This window comes from Athene cunicularia (assembly GCF_003259725.1).
Source record: "Athene cunicularia isolate RWA chromosome 4 unlocalized genomic scaffold, athCun1 chr4_part3, whole genome shotgun sequence".
NCBI classification, from domain to species: Eukaryota; Metazoa; Chordata; class Aves; order Strigiformes; family Strigidae; genus Athene; species Athene cunicularia.
In genome coordinates, this window is record NW_020799100.1 from 4,677,778 (window position 1) to 4,699,386 (window position 21,609).

The 21,609-nt window shown below is 42.4% G+C and overlaps 1 protein-coding gene across 4 annotated transcripts in view; it reads right to left on the reverse strand.

Annotated features, from left to right (window-relative positions):
• Positions 1-8,616: 8,616 nt before the first annotated feature.
• The window catches only part of IL1RAPL2 (interleukin 1 receptor accessory protein like 2), a 393,161-nt gene continuing 380,168 nt past the window's right edge, over positions 8,617-21,609 (reverse strand). For all 4 annotated transcript variants that reach the window (XM_026848603.1, XM_026848604.1, XM_026848607.1 and 1 more), the window contains one exon: positions 8,617-13,127. In XM_026848603.1, coding sequence (XP_026704404.1) covers positions 12,430-13,127 — 698 coding nt within the window. In that variant the 3' untranslated portion in view covers positions 8,617-12,429. The remainder of the gene's footprint in view (positions 13,128-21,609) is intronic.

Sequence of the window (21,609 nt, forward strand, 5' to 3'; positions counted from 1 at the left end):
TCCCCATCCCTGGAGGGGTTGAAGAGTCGAGTTAACCCAGCGCTGAGGGATCTGGGGGAGTTGGGAACTGTCAGGGATGATCTTCAAGGTCTTTTCCCACCAAGATGAGGATTCTGTGATTCTGTAAATCCCTGCAGAGACAGGTAGTCACGCAGCAGACTGCGATGCTGCAGTGGGAGGGTGGTGACAAGTGATTTTGTGGTTTTAGCCAGCCCAGCACTGTTCCCTTTGGCCTTGACCCTAGCTGTGCTGGGCCGTCTGGGATGCCGTGGAGGCTGGCTCAGCAGCCTGGCTGAGCTGCAGGCTGCCCCTAGCATGGAGCAGCACCCGTGCACTCTTCACTTTCTCTTCTTTAATCTGCTCTCTGAAACCAGAGATGTTCCTTATGGTGGCTGTGAATACACAATCACACGCTGTGGGTACTCACACGCCTCTTCTGAGCTGCATGCTTGATACCACCTCTTGCTATGAAGCAGCAACAGCTCCTCCATTTTTTCCTAGGTGTTTTTTTTCTTTAATTAAAAAAATAAGAAAAACTTTCAGTTTATCACTGCATTACTTGAACCCTCTTGTTCTTTTTGCTAGACTTAGGTTACTCCACAGAGATCGATTGTTTTCTTTCTTGTCCAGACATGTCTTCCTGCTCAGCCAGATAACAATTGGCCTCACTTTCGTGTGGCTGTATAGGTTTGTGTTTTCCCTTGACGTTTTTGTGAACAACGTAGCAAAGTTTTTTATTGTCTATCCTAATTCCCTTTCTCTTTTTGGCTTATTTGGATGATTCTCCCAGACTGATGCTAGTTGTTTTTCCAATCATATTTAATCCCCTTTGTGGCCACCTCCACTTTTCCAATGCATATGCTGGCATTAAATTGCCTCTTATCTTGTCCTAATTTCCATGTTACAACTGCTGGGAGGATAAGCATAATTTATCTTTTGCTTTTTTTTTTTCTTTTTTTTTTTTCTCTCTTTGCTGTGTCCCTTTTTATTGTTTATTCTTCATCTAGATTGGGAGGGCCTGCAAGTCCTTTCATGACTATTATTTTTTCCACATGTCCAAGCTCAAACTGAGAATTAGAAAGCTTCCAGGGCTGATCCTTACTTGGCCAGCATTTCTACTGCATTTTTCTTTTTAACCTTTTGAGAGCATTTGCTGCAGTTTTGCCTTCCCATCTGATTAGATAGGAGACCAGAGGCAGCAGGGAGGGCTCACCAGGGGCCAGCCCCAGGCGTGCCTCTGCACTGGAGATGTGCTGAGGCCCTTTGCAGAGGTGCTGGGTTTGGAGAAAGGTAACTGAATTTTAGTCAAGCTGAAACCTGACTGCCATTGGGGTCAGGCGGACAATTCTGGCCTCCAAGCAATGTTAACTTTATGCTGCAACTTTTGTGGTCTTTTACAGTACAGCTGACTCTGGGAGCGTTTGGTTGGTTTGAGTAGGGAGCAGGGTTTCAGTTCACTTCTTAAAATTGGGTGCAGTACTTAGTGTCTTCACCACGTAAAACTGGGAGGGGGAGACCATGGTTTTGTACTTCAGGTGGCAAACTGGAAATATGTCTGGGAACTCCCCTCCGTGTTAGAAGGAATCACAAGTTCTGCCAAGCCACATCACATTAACTAGTCAAGTTACAAAAACAGACCCTGTAACTCACAGGTGTTTTGCTGTCCTCAGTAAAAGCTGTTGGATCAAGTGAAGCCAAAAGCTCAGCTTTATTACAATCTTCCTTTTAAACCACTCAGATTATTGGAACAAATTCTCATTCAGAGAAATCAGGTACAGATCCCTAGTGACTACACTGATTTGAATCTGGCTTTTGAGTAGTACAAATTACAGCAGAATATCATCATTAATTTCAGTTGTCCCCTCTTCTAGCAAATTATCATTCATCTCCCAAAATGTGTATCTCAGCTGGAGACCTTTATTTTATCATCTTAGTGTAAAAAATCCCCATTGCTTCCTCCCTCTGAATCAGCAGTCTATGATTTCCCCGTGGAAGTCTGTCTTAGGTGTAGTGTTATGACTTATACTTGACTAATATCACAAAGACTAGACAAAGCACATTTTTTACCTTCCAGCACATACCTGAATTCTCTCACCAGGTCCATGACTGCCTGCTCAGGAGTTAGTCACTTCCTCCACAGCCTGTAGGGAAGACAGTAAAGTTACAGAAATGTTTCTCTTTTCTAACAAAGCCTGTTGTCAGTGGCTCACTGCTCACACGTACACTGAAATCATCCTACTCTGAATGAAAACTGCCCAGGCTGCAGGCCAGGTAGGGGCTGATCATGGTGTCATTAGAGCCTTCGCCTGGTTTCTTGGTGTTACCTAATAAGCTCCCGAATTAACTAAGTACCATAAAACATAATATCTAAATGCTAGAGAGCCTCACTGCCCCAGTGCTGCATTTCAAGCTGCCCGTAAGGAGCTTTTCCCTTCCCACAGGGAGGGATTTGTCTCACAGGGCTCAGTGCAAAGTATGAGTTTAACATGAAATCATCCGGAAAAGGGGTGGCTGACGGGTCAGCAGGGATCCCCTCAGCACATGGCAACCTGGGGAAGAGCAGAGTGGGCTGGGGCAAGGGAGGTCAGCACAGGGGCAGGTTTCCTTCCGGGTGGTGCCAGGCAAAGCCGGATGGACACGCTGAGGCTGATGATTATCTGAGCTTGTTCTGTGTTAACTACCTTGTGAAAACATGGCTTCCACATCACAATTTTTAAGTACTGTTTAAGAAGTTAATAGCTTGCTACAGGTTAAACTGGTCCTGACCAGGTTACCTGGTGATGCTTTAGTCTCACTCTGACATTGTTGCTATGACACCAGTGCTATTCCTGTGTTTTTTGCTGGCTGAGAGGGAGTCAGTATTAGAAATCAGACACTTTGGTGCGGTTTCAGGGCCAGCGAGGCCTGGTGGACATGTATATTGAGATGCTGATGTATCTTCTGCTGAGGAAATGACAGCACTTGAACCCCTGTGTCCTGGACGCTGGCCCCAGATGGCATCCCTGTGCCACCCCTTGCACACCGTACCCCTGCCCTGCCGACACTGGACAATAACTTGGCTCCAGCCTCAGCCTCTTTGCTGAGCGAAGGGAAAAGACTGCCAAAGGAGGGGTTCAGGCCTGTCCGCTAGAAACTGCCCGAGATCAGCAGCTAGCATCACAGAGACGTGAAGGTGGGATGGCAGCAGCCGTGGGCTGTCAGCCCGAGGCAGGGGGCTGGGCGCTGCATTTCCCCATTGTAAGGAGGCTGCTGGCTCTGTCCCTGCAGGGCACTGTGTCAGATTAGTGTCAGCCATCTCACATCCACACGCTGGTTTCTGCCCTTCTGCCCACTCCTGCCTCAACTCTTGTGACCTCCCTGCACAAACCACTGCACTTTTCCCTGGCTCTCTTGGGGAGAGTTTGTGCTTTACAGCCTTACTGTAAAATAACAAAAATCAGGCTTCTAAAATCAGGAAGTTTCTCTAACAGGCTTCTGTGTTTTTGCTATAATCGCTCCACATGCTCCTCTGACAATTTCTGTGACCTTATTTCTCAAAAAAAAAGAAGAAAAGACAACTCCCATCATCCCTCAAGTCTCAGTGGAGCTCTCCACACACTGAAGGAGAAGCAGAGGCTGCCAGCTCTCTATCTGGAGCTCTTCTTACACATGTTTGTTAACCCTCAGGGTACAATGGATGCTGAGAATTACTCTTTCGTAACATTTGTTTGGCTGCCAAAAAGGAAAAATGATTAGCAGCTCAAAGGTTACATTGCTGTATTTTTGCAAGACAAGCCCTTGTCATAGGCTGCCTCTATTCTGCTGACTGCGGACGCGCCGCCGCGATGCTCGGCTGCCCGCGGGGCACGGGGTGCTCTGCCCGTTGGGCTCTGCTGCTCCAGCTCTCCGGCCCGGGGCTGGTGGTGCAGAGCGGGAGATTTCCACCGCTGCCCTGCAGACACGTCTTCTCCTCCTCCCGTGGATGGCAGTGCCTGGACCTCACAATTGGTACCCAGAGCTTGCAAGAGCCACCTAAGGCCTCATCTCCCCCTTAATCCCTATGATGGGGGCCAGGTTTATACCACACGTAAAACACTCTGCTACACCCGATGCTATTCCTATACCCTCTCCAGGGACTTCAATACATTAAAGTCCAGTAAGATGATGAGTTTCTAAGATATGGTTAATAGTTTAAGAAAGGGATTTAAAACAGATTGCTGAATTAATGACTACTGTTATTGTTTCCTTTATTAGCCCCTTATTAGCCTGTTTCCTGGGGGCAGAGCTGTTTGGATAGGATTTACCTTTCTTTGGACCCTGGGGAGCTCAGGCATTGGGTCCCATAAATAGATTTGGAAGCCCTCTCATTGGTTTCAGAGCAGGCTGCAGTGACCACAAGGTGCTGATGCCACGGTCCCAGAAGTGCCCATGCCCTACACACTCCCACCAGCTGCCGGCATGGGCACATCTTCTAGGCAGGTGGTGGTGGGCTCCAGCTCCTCACACACTCAGCTCTTGCCCCTCTCTGCCCCAAATCGCTGCTCCGTAGCACCTCTCAGACACTCTCCCCCAGCCTGACTGCCTCTGCCATGTCGCTCTTCTTACAGGGCACTCGTGCTTGCATTTCACTGCTGGGGGAGCCTGCCAAGGACAAGCCAGGTCGATCAAGTTCATGAATGTCCTCCTTTATTTCAATGTCTCCCCTCTTTATTTCAATGGCTCCCCTCTTTCATTGCACAATAAAGGGGCTGCTCTGAATTGTCCATGCGCTAAGATATACCTATACCTGCATTGGCCTAGGCATTCTGCAAGAAGAGATTGTTCAGAAGGGTAACTGAAAACTTCTGGCCCTGGATTGAAGCCTTCCTCACAGACTGGCACTGTCATATCACAGATGCTTACTCTGTTCATTATGTTGATGGGTGTTAGCAATGAAGTTTGAACTTTGTTCAGATTTTCCCTGAGTTTGGCAGTATAAGAGCCAGAGCTCTGATATGGGTTCAGGCTGGTTGTTAGGTACAAATTATCTGTCAGTTCAATTTTTTCCCCCCGCTGTCTCATTTTGCCAATAATTTGCTACAGAACAGAGATTTCCTGTCATCTCATCTTGTCAGTCTGCGTCCTTCCAAAGTCACTTCACTGCCGATGATTAACTTCTGCCTTTTCACCCCTCTGCAGTGAGCTGCTGATCCCACAGAGAAGCATCACGATTCGCTCTGGGAGAGCTCCCCCGTGCCCCCCAAAGCAGCCATGGTGTGACCCACTTAGGGGACATCCAGAGGTTGTTCACAGAGACTGAAACAATATTTTTTTGTTGGTTGAGATGATGCAGCCACAGAGTCAGGATGAGGCAATCTGCTGTGGCATTGCCAATCTGGTCCAGGGAATATTATCTACTGGTCAGAGCTCTGGACTGGGAGACTGGGGGCATGGCCCAAGCTCTGCCTTTGGTTTTTGGTAGGATCTTGGGCAAAATGGATCCTAACCCTTTTTTTTGTTTGCTAAAGAGAGGATGAAAACATTTCCCCAGTGGAGTTAGGTGTTAGATTAATTGTTTCATGATCATAAAGCCTTTGATATCCTTTAATCAAAGAGCTGTTAAGGGTTTTAAAGGTTGTTATAATTTCTGTGTATAGCCTGCACAGAATATAGAGTCTCTAATGTTATTTGGGGACTGAGTATTAAATGCTCCCTTATAGGTGCTGACAGAAGTTACCTTTAAGCCATGTACATATGCTGATTAGAGTATATTGTACTTTAAAAGCTTCTTCACATCTCATTAGACCTTCTCTTCCTGAGTCACCTCATAAGAGGCTAATTTACATTAAGTCTAGGCCATGTCAGGGTCTGGTTTTCTCATGAAAATATGTCTTGGTACTAAAAGCAAAGCCCCTTGTGCTCTCTGCGTAAGAATCACTAATTCTCTCCTCCACATCATAAATTCCAGGGTGTGCTCTGAATCCTAAATAATTTGGATTTAGAAAGAAATGAGGTGCACTATTCTACCTTCGACAATTTTAATTTCCACCTTGGCTTGCCTACAATGCTCCATTAAAAGAGAGCACCAGAGACTTTGCAAATCCCCCTATTCAGGATGAGCTCAGCCTGAGCTGGTGCTCTGTTCTCTAGGCATTGCCTAGCCAAACGCCTGAGCCCCCCCCAGCCATGCGTGAGCACGGTGGGTACCCCATGGCACTCCAGCACAGCCCTGTAGATGGGTTCAGCAGTAGCTGTTGGTGCTCTCACTCCAGAAAAAAACACTTTGCATGCTCATAGTGGAAGTTTGCAGCCAGGAAAACATTTACCTCCCACTGCTGTGTACAAAGGAATTATTTTACAGTCTTAAAAGAAATTGCAAAATGCATCTAGTATAAAATACATTGTTTTGTCTTTGTGTTTGTCCTGAAGAGAAGAAAGCTCTTAAAACCTTGTAAAGCCAATTACAGTCTATCAAAATGAATTAGAGGAGTTGTTTATAGAATACCTACCGTGAGAATCTGGCTCAGCTTGACAAACTGTATTTTTATTATTATTATTTATTTTCTTTACTGCTTAGTCTGTAGCTGTACAATGATATTGCAACGAAGAGAAAATGCTGACAGGTCATGTTCTGCTTCTATTGGCAGTGCTACTGTTTTATATTTAAATGACAAATATCCTGGCAAAGCTCGGTAACTTTTACTTTATGTTTCCTTTTTTACAGACATGGTTTTACACCTCTTTGGAGCAGCCTTATTAACCTCTGAATTTCTCCAGTGGCATTGAAATGATCAAATGGCTTCTTGCTGTAAGCATTTCAAAGCTGTCCTTCCTTCACCATCACAAACACTTCATGTCATTTCTTTAGGGAAGCAAAGTACATTTCAGAACACCGTTCTTTGTATTTGCAAGAATGTGATGTGCCATTACTTTCCATTTTCAAATTTTGCTTTCTTCCTGTAACAAAGTATTCCAAAATCACGTATTTTTAACATTATTCGTGCTAATTAATGACAAAATGGAACTGGTTTAATCACTATTATTTATGATATTTCAAAACTTTAAATACTTTCAAGACCACGGAGGAAGGTACTTCTATGTATTTTTCACTATTTTATAAGCAACTAGACCAATATTGATTATGTTAAATGAACATCATCGTAATGTCCAGGTACCCATTTTCCCCCTGGCCCGTGCGAGGTAGGACCCGTTGGCTCACCGCCGCTCAGAGCAGTCATTATTTCTCACAGTCCAAACTAACTAATGTTGGTAATACAAGAACTGAGGACCAAGACTAATTCCAATGGACTTTTGATAAGATCTGACTCCTGTGTGGCTTCATTGCTTTGGAAAAACAGGCTCTGGCTGTGATTGCTCTGCTCAGCAGACCGCAAGGCTAAGACCCCCGGGGACGGTACCGATGTAAGCTGATACAGCACCCAGCAACTACATGTTGCAAGAGCTGCAGCAAAACTGCTGTTGGGACAGTCCTAAACAGTAATGTTTGGTAACCACCTTTCTCCCAACTCTGGACCTTGCTTGTTAGAAATGTACATCTGGTACAACAGGGCAATAGTAGAAGTGAGCAGTTTGGTTTGTGGAAATGCCAGAAGTTGTACTCTCCAGTGATGGGATCCACTGCACTGCAGAAACCAGTCACCTCATCACTCCACCAGAGGTGGTCTAGTAACACTTCTGGCATTACATATGAGTTTCAACCCCACGGGACCAGCAGAAAGCATGAGTTTTGACTTTGTGAGAAATTTCCACACATGTAAAGAAGCAGCTTTGTTTGTTTGTTTCTGTGGAAGAAACAAAGCTTCCCATCCAACAGGAGATTGAAATTTAATTTAGAAATTATCAAGAGATGGGTTCTGAAGCAAGTGAGCTGGCAAGAAGTGATAGTTTTTGGGGGAACTTTGCCCAACATCCATTGAATAGTGGACAAACACGACGCATTCATCCAAGAGCTGTCATTGTGCTATACTGAATCAGTGTTTCTGCCTGGAAAACCCTTGGACTCTGACTGCCCTCATCTTTCTCTCCCTTCTTCACACTCTACTTATTTCTTAGTGGCCCAGTAACCTTGCAGCATGAACCTCAAGGGTGCACAAGAGAAGATGCACAAAACGCTGCATGGAGGCAGAGGTTTTGTGCAGGCAGTATTTCTAACTGAGCTGTCCCATGGCCGCTGCCCATGGGGTAAGCTCCCAGCTGCTCAATGGGGACACAATGAAAAAAGCCATTGATCTCCCCCGCTACCATTGAGTTCCCAGGTAGACGCCACTGCCAGGCTAACAAGCATTGAAGACTTTCTCTCTTGTAACCAGGACTGTGAGTCCTGACAGCTGTTCTGCCGTAATACATTTATTCAGAGAATAAAATCAGAAAAGCTGCTCTGCGGCTCTCCATAAGGGCACAATTCTAAAGGCTGCTAAATACCGTGATTTCTGGCACCAACCTACTCTTCCAGGCCCCTGCTCAGTAAAGTATTTCTCACTGAATTAAGGGGAATTTAAGTATGTGCTTATGCATTTGGATGAACAGCAAAAGCCTGTTGTATCAAGGGAACTACTGAGAGCAGAGTAGAAGCCCCTAAAAATAACGATTTCCCCCCCCCCAAGTATCTGTTATTTATTCCCAAGTCCTTATCTTGTTTATAACAAAGAATGAACAAAATTCCTTTCCCAAGGCTGGATAGTCCTGGAGCATATTTGCACTGAACAGGGACAAAAATAAGCTTGGCTTTAGGCAGATTAAATAAGCAATTCTTGGTCTCTTGAATTTTTTTCTCCCTCTTTTGTGTTTTTTATTCCTCTATACACAGTAAACCTAAGGTTTTATGGCCTTATCCAAAGCCTGCTGAATTTGATGGAACTCTTTCTGTTGGCTTGAATGGGTTTGGAGCAGACCTGCAGGCAGAGTATGGCGATATCTTTATACAGGTTTCTCATCCACTGTCTAGAGAAAGGAATATTAATTATTAAAACACTGGTCCAGCACACAGCCCCCAAGAACTGTCAATATTCACTCTGCTATGTTATTTAATTTAAAATGACCCTGTCTTCTCTCCAAACTTTTTCTTTAGGAACATAAAACCTGTAGAGACCGAATGGGTTTCCAATTTCTAGCTCGTTTTATAGACAACCTTCAAACCGTAACTGCTTCTGAAGCACATCACACACAAAGGCAAGTTTACAAACAGCAGTTTCCAAACACTATAACAAACCACCTCTCAGATGGCTGTGCCCCAGCTCGGAAGGCCCACGTGGGTGCAGTAAGGCTGCCTGCCACTGGTGATTCTGTCTCTGGGGAAGGCACAGCCCGACCCGCCGAGCCCTGCACCCTCGCACACGCACTGTCAGGGCCCTGCCCTGGCCTCTTCCCCGATAAATCCAGCTGAGTGCAGGGCTCTGGTGAGACAGAGGAAGGCTAAATGCCCTTCTGCCCTTCTATTTCAGCTCATGAAGTTCTCAAGAACGAGCTGGGACATTTTTGCCACCAAGGCCCTGACCCAGCTGTCGCTGCTGCCACAAGGGACCCCGCGGGTGCACTGCCATGGAGGTGATCTTCACAGAGGGACAAGCCCCCAGGCTCTGTGCCACCCAAGTCCCACCGATGGATGCATTTCAGGGTTTGACAGCATTTTTCCAGTCCCTTAAGCGCTACCTACGGAAACACTTGGCCTCTAGCACGTCATACTGCAATTGGGTGGAACTGAGCCAACAAGAGGCCTCCCGAGCTCAGGCCCCCATCCCCACACTGAAAGCAGCGGGGCACAGGTGGTTCCAGTTCACGTATATATTGTCGTAGTCCTCAAGACACACTTGGAAATCTTAAAGCAGATTGTGACTTGTCATCTATAACTAAAAGATACCGATACACAGACACACAATGTGCTTTTGCAAAATGACAGAAAAACTGTTCATGTTACCTCAATGCAAACATGACTGCATTTTGCTTTTGAACAGCTACTGCTCTAAGAGACATACCACCATCAGGTACATGAATTTGCTACCCATATTTCCCATATTTAGTCATTGTAAATAAAAGAAGCAGACCAGCCTGCATATGTTGGTTGTTTTTTTTTTTTTTTCTTTTTTTGGAGTTTGCATGCTTAATACAGAACTAGTAGGTTTAAAATCTCACTGAACATTCTATGTGAATTAACCAGATTCTAGAGTAATGTGGAAAGGAAAACAATGAAAAGTACAGCTTTTCATTTAAACATATGCAGCTCTTTTCATGCAGGGTTTTCTTTTAGGTTTTTTTTTTTTTTTTTTTTTTTTTTAAATTACACTTTGCATTAAAGAACATAGCCAGTGTAAACACAGTCTGTAACACTTATAAAACAGTGCAAATTTTGTAAATTTCTGGGAGAAGGTTGAAGTACATATATTTATAATGGAGGTAAAATCACTTTCTTTCTCAGTAGAAAAATACGTATATTAAACACCTTATGTTCAGAACTTAACTTCACAAAAGAGCAAGTTATAGTCCTATACTGTGCAATAAATTAATATCTTTTGTAGATTTCCATTGTCAGTGTTAGTGTCAAATGCATAATAATGCTAGAAAAAACGAGAGAAACATGTATTATTTAGAACCTAACAAAAATCGTACAGATAATAACTGGTGTAAGAGGGCACAGAACAAAGAACTGGGGAAAGAAGCAATGGAAAAATACCGACCTCTATGAATTATTGCACATTTGAGATCATTCTCATGGCCTTTGGGCCAATTCTGGATACTTTTAAGTCTTAGGTCAGTGTTTGTTTCCATTTGACTGTAGGGTACAATTTAGGAACCACTGCAAAATGTCAAGGATTTACTGAACTTGTTTGCTGATGAAACCACAGGCAGCTGAGTGCAGAGGGCTAACTTTTATTCATGCAATCAAAGAGAACAACGCTAAATACATACTGAAATACAGGCAAGGTTGCCTGCCATAAAAATATTTTTGGGAACTTGCTCCAGCAGACCTTACTAAGACCAAACTCTCATGTCTGCTGTGTTTTCATTAAAGCCATGCCAAAAACTGCAAAACTGGCTTCTGCCTTCATTATTTAGAGCTTCTTCCTTGAATACTTTTGTCTCCATGGTCTGACTCTGCAACCCTTAATCAACTGAGTATTGAAATCTCCATGAAACATACTGGTCCAAAGAAAACTTGGCTTGCTGAGTACTAATGCCTGATGCTGAGTACCTGTGTAACACTCCTCAATCCACAAGCAGCAAGAATGCCTTCCATGAAAGATAAATGACAGTATCCTATTTGAGTGATGGGATCATTCACATAAGTGAGAAATGCAAGACCTTACCAGCTGCTTAAAAATATCACTTTTCACTAGTTGCACAGAGAGAAGAAATATTCCTGCTTCAGCCATATTTAAAAGGTACATAAACTGACAGGTAGATAAACAGAGAGAACTGTCTCAGGTAATTATCACTGCAATTGAAGTCAGACTATTAGTAAACCTGAATAATTTAGCACTTAATCTCTGAATATTGCTGTAGTAATTATTTTCTATTGCTGATGTTCTCACAAAAAGGTTAATTTCAAATTGTAACTATTGGTTTTGGGAAAAAAAATCCTATATAAAATGACATTGCCTTTACTACAAATCTTAAAAGAGCTTGATGTTTTAAGAAATTTCGAATAGACTGATAAATTTATACTTAAACTGTTTAAAAAAAGTAATTAACAATCTGCAAAAAATTGTGAAATAATCAATAATCAACAGAAAAATTGTTTAAAATCCTCCTAAACATCTTCTGATATTCTAGTAAGTTGTTTAATACAACCACATTGCTAACCACTGACTAGGAATACATGCCTCAATAATAAAATGAAGAGATGCCGATGTGAGCAGGTGATTTATTCCACAGTAACTGTTACTATGCACTTTATTGGTAAAGCTTCATCTGCATTGTTTCAGCTGGTCATCTTCTAAAATGTATTTGCAAGACTATGTTACCGGGAAGGTTTCCTCCTCCTTCCTTTTGACAATGATTCACCCCTTGTGGTCTGTGCAGGAGATAAATCATTTCCATAGCACAATTAGAATTTCAAACTCTACTGGTCTATATGAAAAACCCAATGACTTCTGTGTATTTCGAATACTAGTACTTAAATATGTATGGATGTTGGAGATCATATACAGTGACCTTTTATCCATCCCAGATTGTAAACCTACTGTAAAATAATATGGTGGGTTTTTTTCTATCCCCCCTCCTTTTTAAAGAAACAATAAAACTGTACATTAAAAGACAGGAAGGACATTACTGAGTTACAAAAGAATGCCCTCTTTGTCAATAATTTGTAAATGTAAACAAAAAAGTTCAAGTAGAAAAGCAAACAAGTGTGCCGCTGCTTCAAATATGTTTTCTCACCCCATGGGGTTAGGGTAAGGTTCTTTAAAAATGTGTCTTCATGGTGGTCATGAAGCATCTCAAGAGTCTTGATCTTCACTACCAAATATCACTGGTGAAGCTAAGCTCCTTTGCTGATAAAGGTAGCAATGGGTTGTTCCTGTGAAACTCCTGGGGATCCTTCACGGTATTGTTAAGAGGTAGCTGTCCATTTAGTAGTGTCAAAGGTATGTTACAGTATGTGTGATGATTGCTTATGGAAGCTATCGGCAATGTCGCTGCTGACACATCATATTCGTATCCTCTGCAATAATGTCTCATTTGCACAGAGTCTGCTTGATGGTAATCAGTTAAATCAGCCCGTGATTCTACCAACGTGGCAGAAGTGCCTGTGACGGCAAGAGAGGGTACAGTCTGGAGGTCTCCAAAAAGGCCCTGCTCTGCAGAATCCAGGACCTGATGGCGAGACACCACCTCCTTTTTCTTCCCTGGCATTTCAAAGACTAGGCGCTTCCAAAACTTAGAATTCAGTTTGCTGCTCTTTGGTCCTTTCCACTTGACCACTGAGAGAAGTTTGATGGTGTGCTTTAAAGATTCCACTTCATGATAATTCACTTTCCCTTTTAATTCAGTACACTCAATCAAAATAACTTTGATTTCTCCACTGACTAGCATGTTATGGAGTCTGTTTTCCATCTCAAAAATACTCCATCCTCTCCTGAGAACATAGTCTGGAGTTAACACGATAATGAGTCTTCTGCTTTGTTCAACACATCTTGTGAGATCTTCAATGTAGGCTACAAATTATAGAAAGAGAGAAAGAGTAAAGAATAAACAAGTCTATTGTATCAAAACATCAGGCTTGCAATCAAGTATAACAAAATCCTACAGCTTACTGATCCACACCATTTAAGACAAGGGGCATTTCACAATATACTTCAACAAAAATAGGATTGTGCATCACAACATATTTCTATTTATGGAGTACATATAGAAAACTCCTTAATAGCACCCTCCATCCTTTACTGTTTTTCTCCATCTCAATAGAAAGACATGTACATAATATCCTCACTGTGTAGATGCATTAGTGACTAAAAATACACAGTCCACTTACTGAAAAAATATATGTCAAGATCAGTGTAAAGTTTGTGTAAATTTTAACATTAATGCTGATTATGATAAACACTGCATCGAGGGAAGCACACTCTGGGAAGCAGTTCTTGTGTTCAGATTCAAGGACATGAGGGTGCTGCAGGGTGTATGAACTGTAACTTGTAAGAGCTCAAACAGAAATCAACCCTCATCACATGCAGAACTTGTGCTATTGCATAGAAGCATCATGGTAGCTCTTTCTTCTTTAGGTACTGACCACAAAAGCACAGTAACATTCTTTGTGGCCCAATGGTCTGCTTTAATATCATAAACCTGTGCTTCTATGTACCCCAAGGTATAAACAGAAACTTCAGAAGTGACAGGAACAAGTGGAAAATTTAAACATATTGGAGGTGTTTATTTGTTGAGACATCAGTGACAAAGAAAATAGTATTCTTTTATTCATGCATGCCAAGTAGTTGCAAACGATCAGTGTAAGCAGAAATGCCAGCCCTGTCATTAGCTCCATGACATCAGCTTATTGAACTACAAAATATTCTTGAAGTCGGACTTGGATCCCTGAGTTTCACTTGTCCCAGGGATGGTAGGGAAGAGAAGCCAATTACACTGGTCTGACATGGAACAGGATGGGCAAGACATCTCCTTACAGACCTGATCCAAAACCCATTCAAATGAACAGACTCCCAACAAATTTCAATGGGTTTTGGGTCAAGACCAGAAAAATGAAATCACTTGGAAAAAAACCACTAAGGTCAGAAAAGTGTTCATTGATTGCATAGCATTATGGTTGCAAGCTTAGAGACAGGATATAATTTATTTTTTTTAAACTACATGAACCTCTTGACCATGCTACTCAGAATGTGCCGCCTGACAACAGAGGAGAAGCATGTGTTATAAATGAAGACTTGGACACAAGAGCTGCACAGAACAGATCTTTACTCAGCACAGGGCAGGGCCTCTCTTACACACACTGCCCTCTAGCAGGAACAACAATTACAAATAACATCATTAATCAACATCTGTTACTGCAAGACTCATTTTTATAGTCCCAGGCACCGTACCGCAGCATGCTTATTCACACCATTTCCAGTAAATAGCTACAAAATAGGCCAACAGGAACATTCTAAAATAGCTTATTTTCATGAGATTGAAGGCATAGTTAGCATCAAATCTGCCTTTACCAGTGTTTTATTTCACCACTTAGCAGCAAGAATAATTTCTTTCACAAATGGAAAAAAGAGGCAATTGCAAACATCCCACAGACACACAAAAATTTAAGACATACACATACATTACAAATGTCTATGCAACAATCCTGACTTTTAGTTAATGTTTTATGACTCTTTAATCATGCAGCATTTACAGGTTTGTTGTTTTTTTTTTTTCTTAAAGTATTTTATGAGGAAAACCCCCACATTGCTCTGTGTAAAACAGTTACTCATTAATGAAAAAAATTCAACATTAAAATCCATGGGAGAGGCAACCAAGAGGGGAGAGAATCAGCAACAATGAGAAAATGATAAGCAGAACTGGTGAAACAAAACTTAAGGAAAGGTAGAAATGTTCAATACAATGGAAAGAGATTATCCCAATGTATCAACAGCTCAGACTCTTCATTTTCTTCCTTTCTTTCTGCTCCCAAAAAGAAAGAATTTAGGTGGGAAGCTTCATCATTAGAGGTTGAATCTGCAAGATACAGTAAAACAACAAACTATCATGCATCTTTCCTGAGAAATATTCATTCCTCCTTCAAACAACTCAGATCACTGCTATGTACAAGACAATTCTCTGCTGGACACAATACTGGTCAGTACCACATATCCAGGTTAGTGCTAAGCACAGCCGTGAATAACCTATATGCATCCAATTAAAAAAAATCCCAAAACCAACAAAACAAATGAAAAATCACTCCACTTTCATCTCTTCAAATATCCAGAGGCAATAATTTCAATAGCAATAACCCAGCAACAATCCATTATACCATCTCAATCAAAAACTCACCAGACTTTGCTTTAGTCAAACAGGGAACGAGGTGGGAAGAAGACAGGAAAAATTCCCTATTTTCTCAGATGGATACTTCTCCCCTCTGTGCCTCTCCCATACTTTGGCATGCCCACCTTACTGGATATTGCAATAAGTTAGAGCTCTTTCTACAGATGACTAAACAGACACCTTCACAAATGACAACTTCCTTCAAATTCCAAGTTTGCAGCTGGTTCACTGCTAGACATGGCCCCTGTACAGGGGGTCTGCTGGTGCACTGAGGATAAAATGCACTCTATTATAGGAAACTGGAAACCCAAATGAAATGGCAAACACATTTTTCAGCCATCTGGTCCAGAAGTACTTAGTACTCCCAATAACTTCAGCTTGGGACTACTACTAAAGGCAGGTGACAACTTCCCCGGAGCACGTGGTTCCAGTGGGTGCACTCTATAATATGTCCAGCATATACAATTTAAACATTTCTGTGGGGAAAAGGATGGGGGAACAGATTCCTGTCTGTGGAAAATCAAGCTTTATTTTTTCCAGTGGTACCAGATAGACTTATGCAACCTATGTGTTGCTAAATCACCGCCTCTCCTTTCACCCTCAGAATGTGAGACTGCTCAAAATAGTGCAGGTTGTGTTGTCTGTCTTAAGTGTTCAGTCCATCGGAAGGTATTAAATCCAAGCAATCTACATCACAGTGTAGGATGGAGAAAGGGTTGTTCCACCTTGCCAGTGAGCTAAGAAGTAATTGTCAGGCAATGGCTCTGTTTCACTTTCAAGAAAAAAACTGAGCAGGGATTTCAGGAATGACATTAACATCTAAGATCAACTGTAAGATTCCAGACCAACATATTTCCATCAGATAAATATAATTTTGCTGAAACTTCACTTTTGCTGCAGGAGGTGTCAACTTCAATGACATTTCATTGTGAGGGGAGAAAAAAATTGTCTTGACAAAATTGGTATGGAATTATTAATTTTTATTTCCCAAAGATTGTATTTTATCATAAACTAGAATGTAAAAATAAAATGTCAACATTAGAATTATCCCACTTGATTTTATTGAAAAAGAACATTTTCACTATCAACCCTTTTTTCCCCCCTTGCAATATGGCACAAAAACTGTTTTCAAAACGTTTGCATTTCCCATAGGTCAAAAAACTAGAATTATGAGTAGCTCTATCAGTAACTTACTTGTATCACGTCCAATGCAATGCCCAAGGAGGTACAGACAGCGAGAACTTTTAGACCCATAAACAAACAGTTTTTGCATGGTTGCCCTTTAGTAATGAAGACAGGTCACCTGACAGCAAATATATACTCAACCCAGTATTGTCAACGTGATGCTGAACTGTAGTTTGAAGCACTGAAGAAGTCCAGGACATGCATGCTATCAGCAGTTAAATCATGCATAACTGCCTACTGAATCTTGAATGAGCTACACCAACCACAGGCTGGAAGGAAACCCAGACAGTCTCATACACAAGCAGACTAAGAGCAAGGAAATGAATGAAGAATGGACACAGAGTTGCTTACACAGTGAAATGACTGACTAACTGGATTCAGATTTGCAGAAGCAGTTAAGGGAGAGGGAAAGAACACCAGAAATCATATGAAGTCCAACAGTTCCACCCTGGGAAGCAGGGTCCGCAGCATCACAAGAACCGAAGAGTATCTACCAACAACCCCATATGGGCTGGTTTCTGGCACTCTGAAAATAACCAGCCTTTCTGCATTTGGCAATGTGACTATCACTTGAGAAAGTTATTTATAAAAGAATAATTCAGTCCTGGTTTCCTAACTGAATAGTTCCCAAACCAAACTCTGATTACTTTATTATAACAAAAATGACTGCATGTCTTGCTTTTCCTATTTATTAAATATCTGTTGCTTCTGCTAGCTCAGAGAACAGCCATGCAGCTGGAACTGCTGAAGCACAGAGTGGAGTGATGGCCCCTCCCCAGAGAGTGCCCAATATCAGCTAAGGGACAGCCAATGAGTTCAACATAAAGAAACAAATAATGGAGATCAGCATGACACACTCCTCCCAGTACACCACTCCCCTAGCCATTGTCAGACTTTCTGTATGTGACATGAAGGAAGGATTAAGGAGAAAGATGGCAAATCTGGGGATGTCTCCTTGCAGACTGAAGTGTCTGAAATGGGTGTTTTTGGTGAAATTGTTTTGGCGATCGATGTTGGGATCAAAATTCTGGATATTTAGAATCAAAGATACAGGGTAGAAGAAGGGGGCTCTGGAGGCCTCCAAGTCAATACCCTGCCTGAGGCAGGACCAGCTAAGATTGCTCAGGGCTTTGTCCAGTACAGTTTTGAAGACCTTTGAGGTTGGAGGTTTCTTCTCAGTGACTCGGGGCTCTGTTTCAGTGTCTGATCACCCTCATGGTGAGGAAAATTTTCCATTCCATTTAAATGGAATTTTCAGTGTTGCAACTCACACCTGTGGCCTCTTGCTCAAAAATTGTGCACCTCTGAGAAGAGTCTGTCTCCATCTTTTTGCTTTCCACTAGAAAGACAACAATAAGATTCCTTGGCTTTGTCTTTGTTGGCCTTTTCTTCAAGAAATACAGTTCTTTTGGGCTCTCCTCTTACACTGTGTGCTCCAGCTCCCTGACCACCCTGGTGGCCTTCAGTGGGCTGTTACAGGGTAGCCAGCCTTTCTGGCTTTTGTTCATATTTCTTCCACTTTCAACTGTTATTTGCTGAATCCCATGCCTGGCATTAAATCTAAGATTCATACAGAGTAGACAACCAGGGACTTCTGAAAGGAATTTTTAGAGCTGGGTACTCTGTTCTCATTCCACATAACTGGTGTCCTATACCTAATTAAGGCTCCTTGGGAACGCCAGACACACAGTCCATCTGGGTTTTCTCCATCCAGGAACCCAGGATTCACCAGGCAAAAAGCCACACAGATGGGCAGACAAAACTACAAAGTGCCCGAACTGCAATATTGACTGTTGGGTGCTTTTTATCACATGCCTTAGGCACTCCCCTGTTGTGCTGGCAACCTCCCGTTTTTCAGGAAAAAGCAAAGGTTTTTATTCTATCACTATTGTTCTTTTCAGTGCCTGATCTCTATACCCTGGGCAGAGCTGGAGTGAATTGTTGGTGTTTTTTCAATCCTGTCAAGATCAAATACACATATGCTTAGAGAGCAACTAGATGATGCTCTAATCGATTTGTATTGCTGGTATTAAAAATCCAACTTGACAGTTTTGACCTCTTCACTTTCAGGGTTTAAAATAATGTGCAGAAACCATGTGAGAAAAATATCTTCCTCCGATGTAGTCCCAATTTTAAAAGAGTCAAGTGCAAATAGATCTTGCTCTCTGTAGACCCATCATCCTTAGCAAGACAGAAAATGGCTCAAGTAAAAACATAACTATTCCTATTTTTCCCTCCAACTATTCAGTCTCCTCAGGTCTCCTAACACTGAATTAAAAAGCTCACAGGGCTTGAGAATGTTTGATGTGGGAAAGGGTTTGTTAAAAAACCCCTGAAAAATAATAGGGTGGAAACAATGATAACTGCTAAGAAACTTTAGTAACAATTGCTCTGTATCTTAGGGCTTACAGTCTCCTTATACAGGCTAACATGTTCAATTATGCCTTAGTTACCTAGGCAGAAAGGTGTATGTGCTGTCAGCTTTGACAGAATGAAGAACACTGACTCTGTTAAGACCAAAGAATAAGAAAGAATAGCTGCTATAGTTCTTCCTATAACATGCAACTCAAATCCTGGGTAACAAACTTGGCCTTGCTTACCCAGCACACTGCATGTCCTGTCACCCCTCCCATCTTCCAGCCTGCATGGCCACATGGGCTTCTGTATGAGCAAGAGCAGGGAAGTGGTGGTTGCTTGAGCCCCTTTTCGACCTTGGCAGTGCAGGGAGCTGGGTCCATCTGTGCTGCTCTCAGGCAGCACCAAGAGTCATCGAAAAGATCCTTGCTGGTCACTGTGTGAGGGGCAGCACGGAGGCCCTTGGCATCCGTCACAGTGGTCCTCCCACTAGGACAAGATGCTCCACTGAGATCCAAGATTTGTATCTTGGCAGGGTACAGAAACCAACACCTGCAAAACATGACTCAGCCCATCTGACCTGAACTCCAGATGCCAGGGATCTGCTCCCCAAGAGTCAAGAAGTGGCCTCAGTCCCCACAGCCATCACCTCTGTCCTCCCAGGGACAGCAACGGTCGCTCCATGGGCATCCCTGAAACAGAGGGTCCTCCGCGCAGAGCCGAAACGCAGGGCTTGGGTGTGCAGTGTGAAGGAACTCGCTGCTGGGTGTGCGTGGCCCAGCTAAGGCACGGCTGGCTGTAATCTCTCCCTCAGCTGCACAGGGACATGCAGAGCCTATCACAGCTTTTTCCCAGAGGTTAGAGATGAACCAGCTGGACAAAAACATAATCAATCTCGTCCCCGAATTTTTATGAAGTCAGCTTTTTAGTTTGTTCAGAGAAGTGTGCAAGAAAGTTAATGAAATACTCTTTAACAAATCTATTTTTTGCTTGCTCTCCAATCCAAGTAGCAGCTGTTATGTCTTGCCTCATGCCAGGAAAGAAGCGCAATAATGCACACCCTCCTGTGGCAGCACCTTAAAATTGCAGAGATTATATGAAACAATCAGCCTTACAAAACACACCTTATTTGCTGTGCTAGTGGAATGACACACATTTAAGTACACAAGATATAGAAGGAAACACATCAGAATGGAGAGTGGAAAAGCTTTACATTACACTGAAAGTCATTTACACCGAAGGACGAGGAAATGCAGTACACATGAGAAGAGGTTATTTCCTAAAATAAAAAGACAACTGTGATCAAGCCCCCATTTTTCTATAGAAATCTACTCAGAAGAACTATATATTTTGTCTTATCTGCCAGTTTCTGAGACAGTCACTCTAAAATATGTTTTGTTTACCTCTGAAGTTTCTAGCAGGTCCGTACCACGTCACACACTGCTCTCTTCACTAAGCACTGCAAGTCTTTGTAAGACTGGTGAGCATTAGGCAGAACACAGCCATGTTCCACTTCTCCAGCACACACAGAGAGCTTACAAATACAGGAGTCTAGTCTTCCCTCTTTCCCCATCACCTCTCCCTCCCTCTTGCCCCCTCAAAATAAAGTGCCTTCCCCCATATCTTTTTCAAAGCTAAAGCATGCAAATCGCCCTCATTTCAGTACCATATTTTTATTCTGCATTGTCATTATGTCTGATTAAGCATTCTTGAATCTCCATGTGTTAGAATCAGGCCCTTTCATAACACTGAAGAAGTGAGTTTGAGGGGAAAAAAGAGGTATTAAATTTGTGAATGTTCATAAATGAGAACTGACATTTTCAGGTACCCTACATTTTCAGGAGAGGTTTAATGAATACCCAAAGTGATGACAAGTATTTGCTGAGTGTCTGACCGACAAAAATAGACAAAAATAAAAAACCATGCTGGCTGGTACAGCAGTTGGAAAGAAGAATCTAATTTCAGATTAATCTGTGCTTCAGTATAGTTATCATGGAAGGGCTAGCTTTAATCTCTTTAATTCACTTGTATAATAGCTATGTATAACTCTGCTATACTGTTGGATATGAAACAACTATTTACAACAGTTCTGTCATTTTTAACACAAAAAGATGCATTTTCTCTTAACAATATCTAAAAATTCAGTAGTATCTGCTTGTACTGTCGGAAATATGAAGGCTGTGAGCCTTCAGAAGTCCCCTTTCTGAAACATGTCACTAAGGGAGTAAAACTCACACCTTGCAGGGGTAGGGCAAAAGGAGTAATGGAAGCAGCTCTCATCTAGGAACTGCAAATGCACATGATAAATTCAAGTCACTACACGGGACTTTGCATGATCTCTGACTCCTCTTTCTCAGTGGTACGGGATTCAGAGCCGTGTTCCCAGCTCCCTCAAATGTCAAGAGAAGTAGGCTCCAACTTCCGGGGCAGGCACTGGGGTTTGGCAGCAGCAAGGCAGCAATTTCAAGTCTTTTGGCAGGCAAGTTGCTAATGCAGCCATGTTCTAGCTGTTTCATGTTTGGGGACATCTGCTCCAGCACAGCCACTGCTTTGTTTTCTTGTTCGTATTTCCTATACAGTAGCATATACAGAGAGAAGTTCACATTCTCTTCTAATATTTTTCATGGAAGTGAT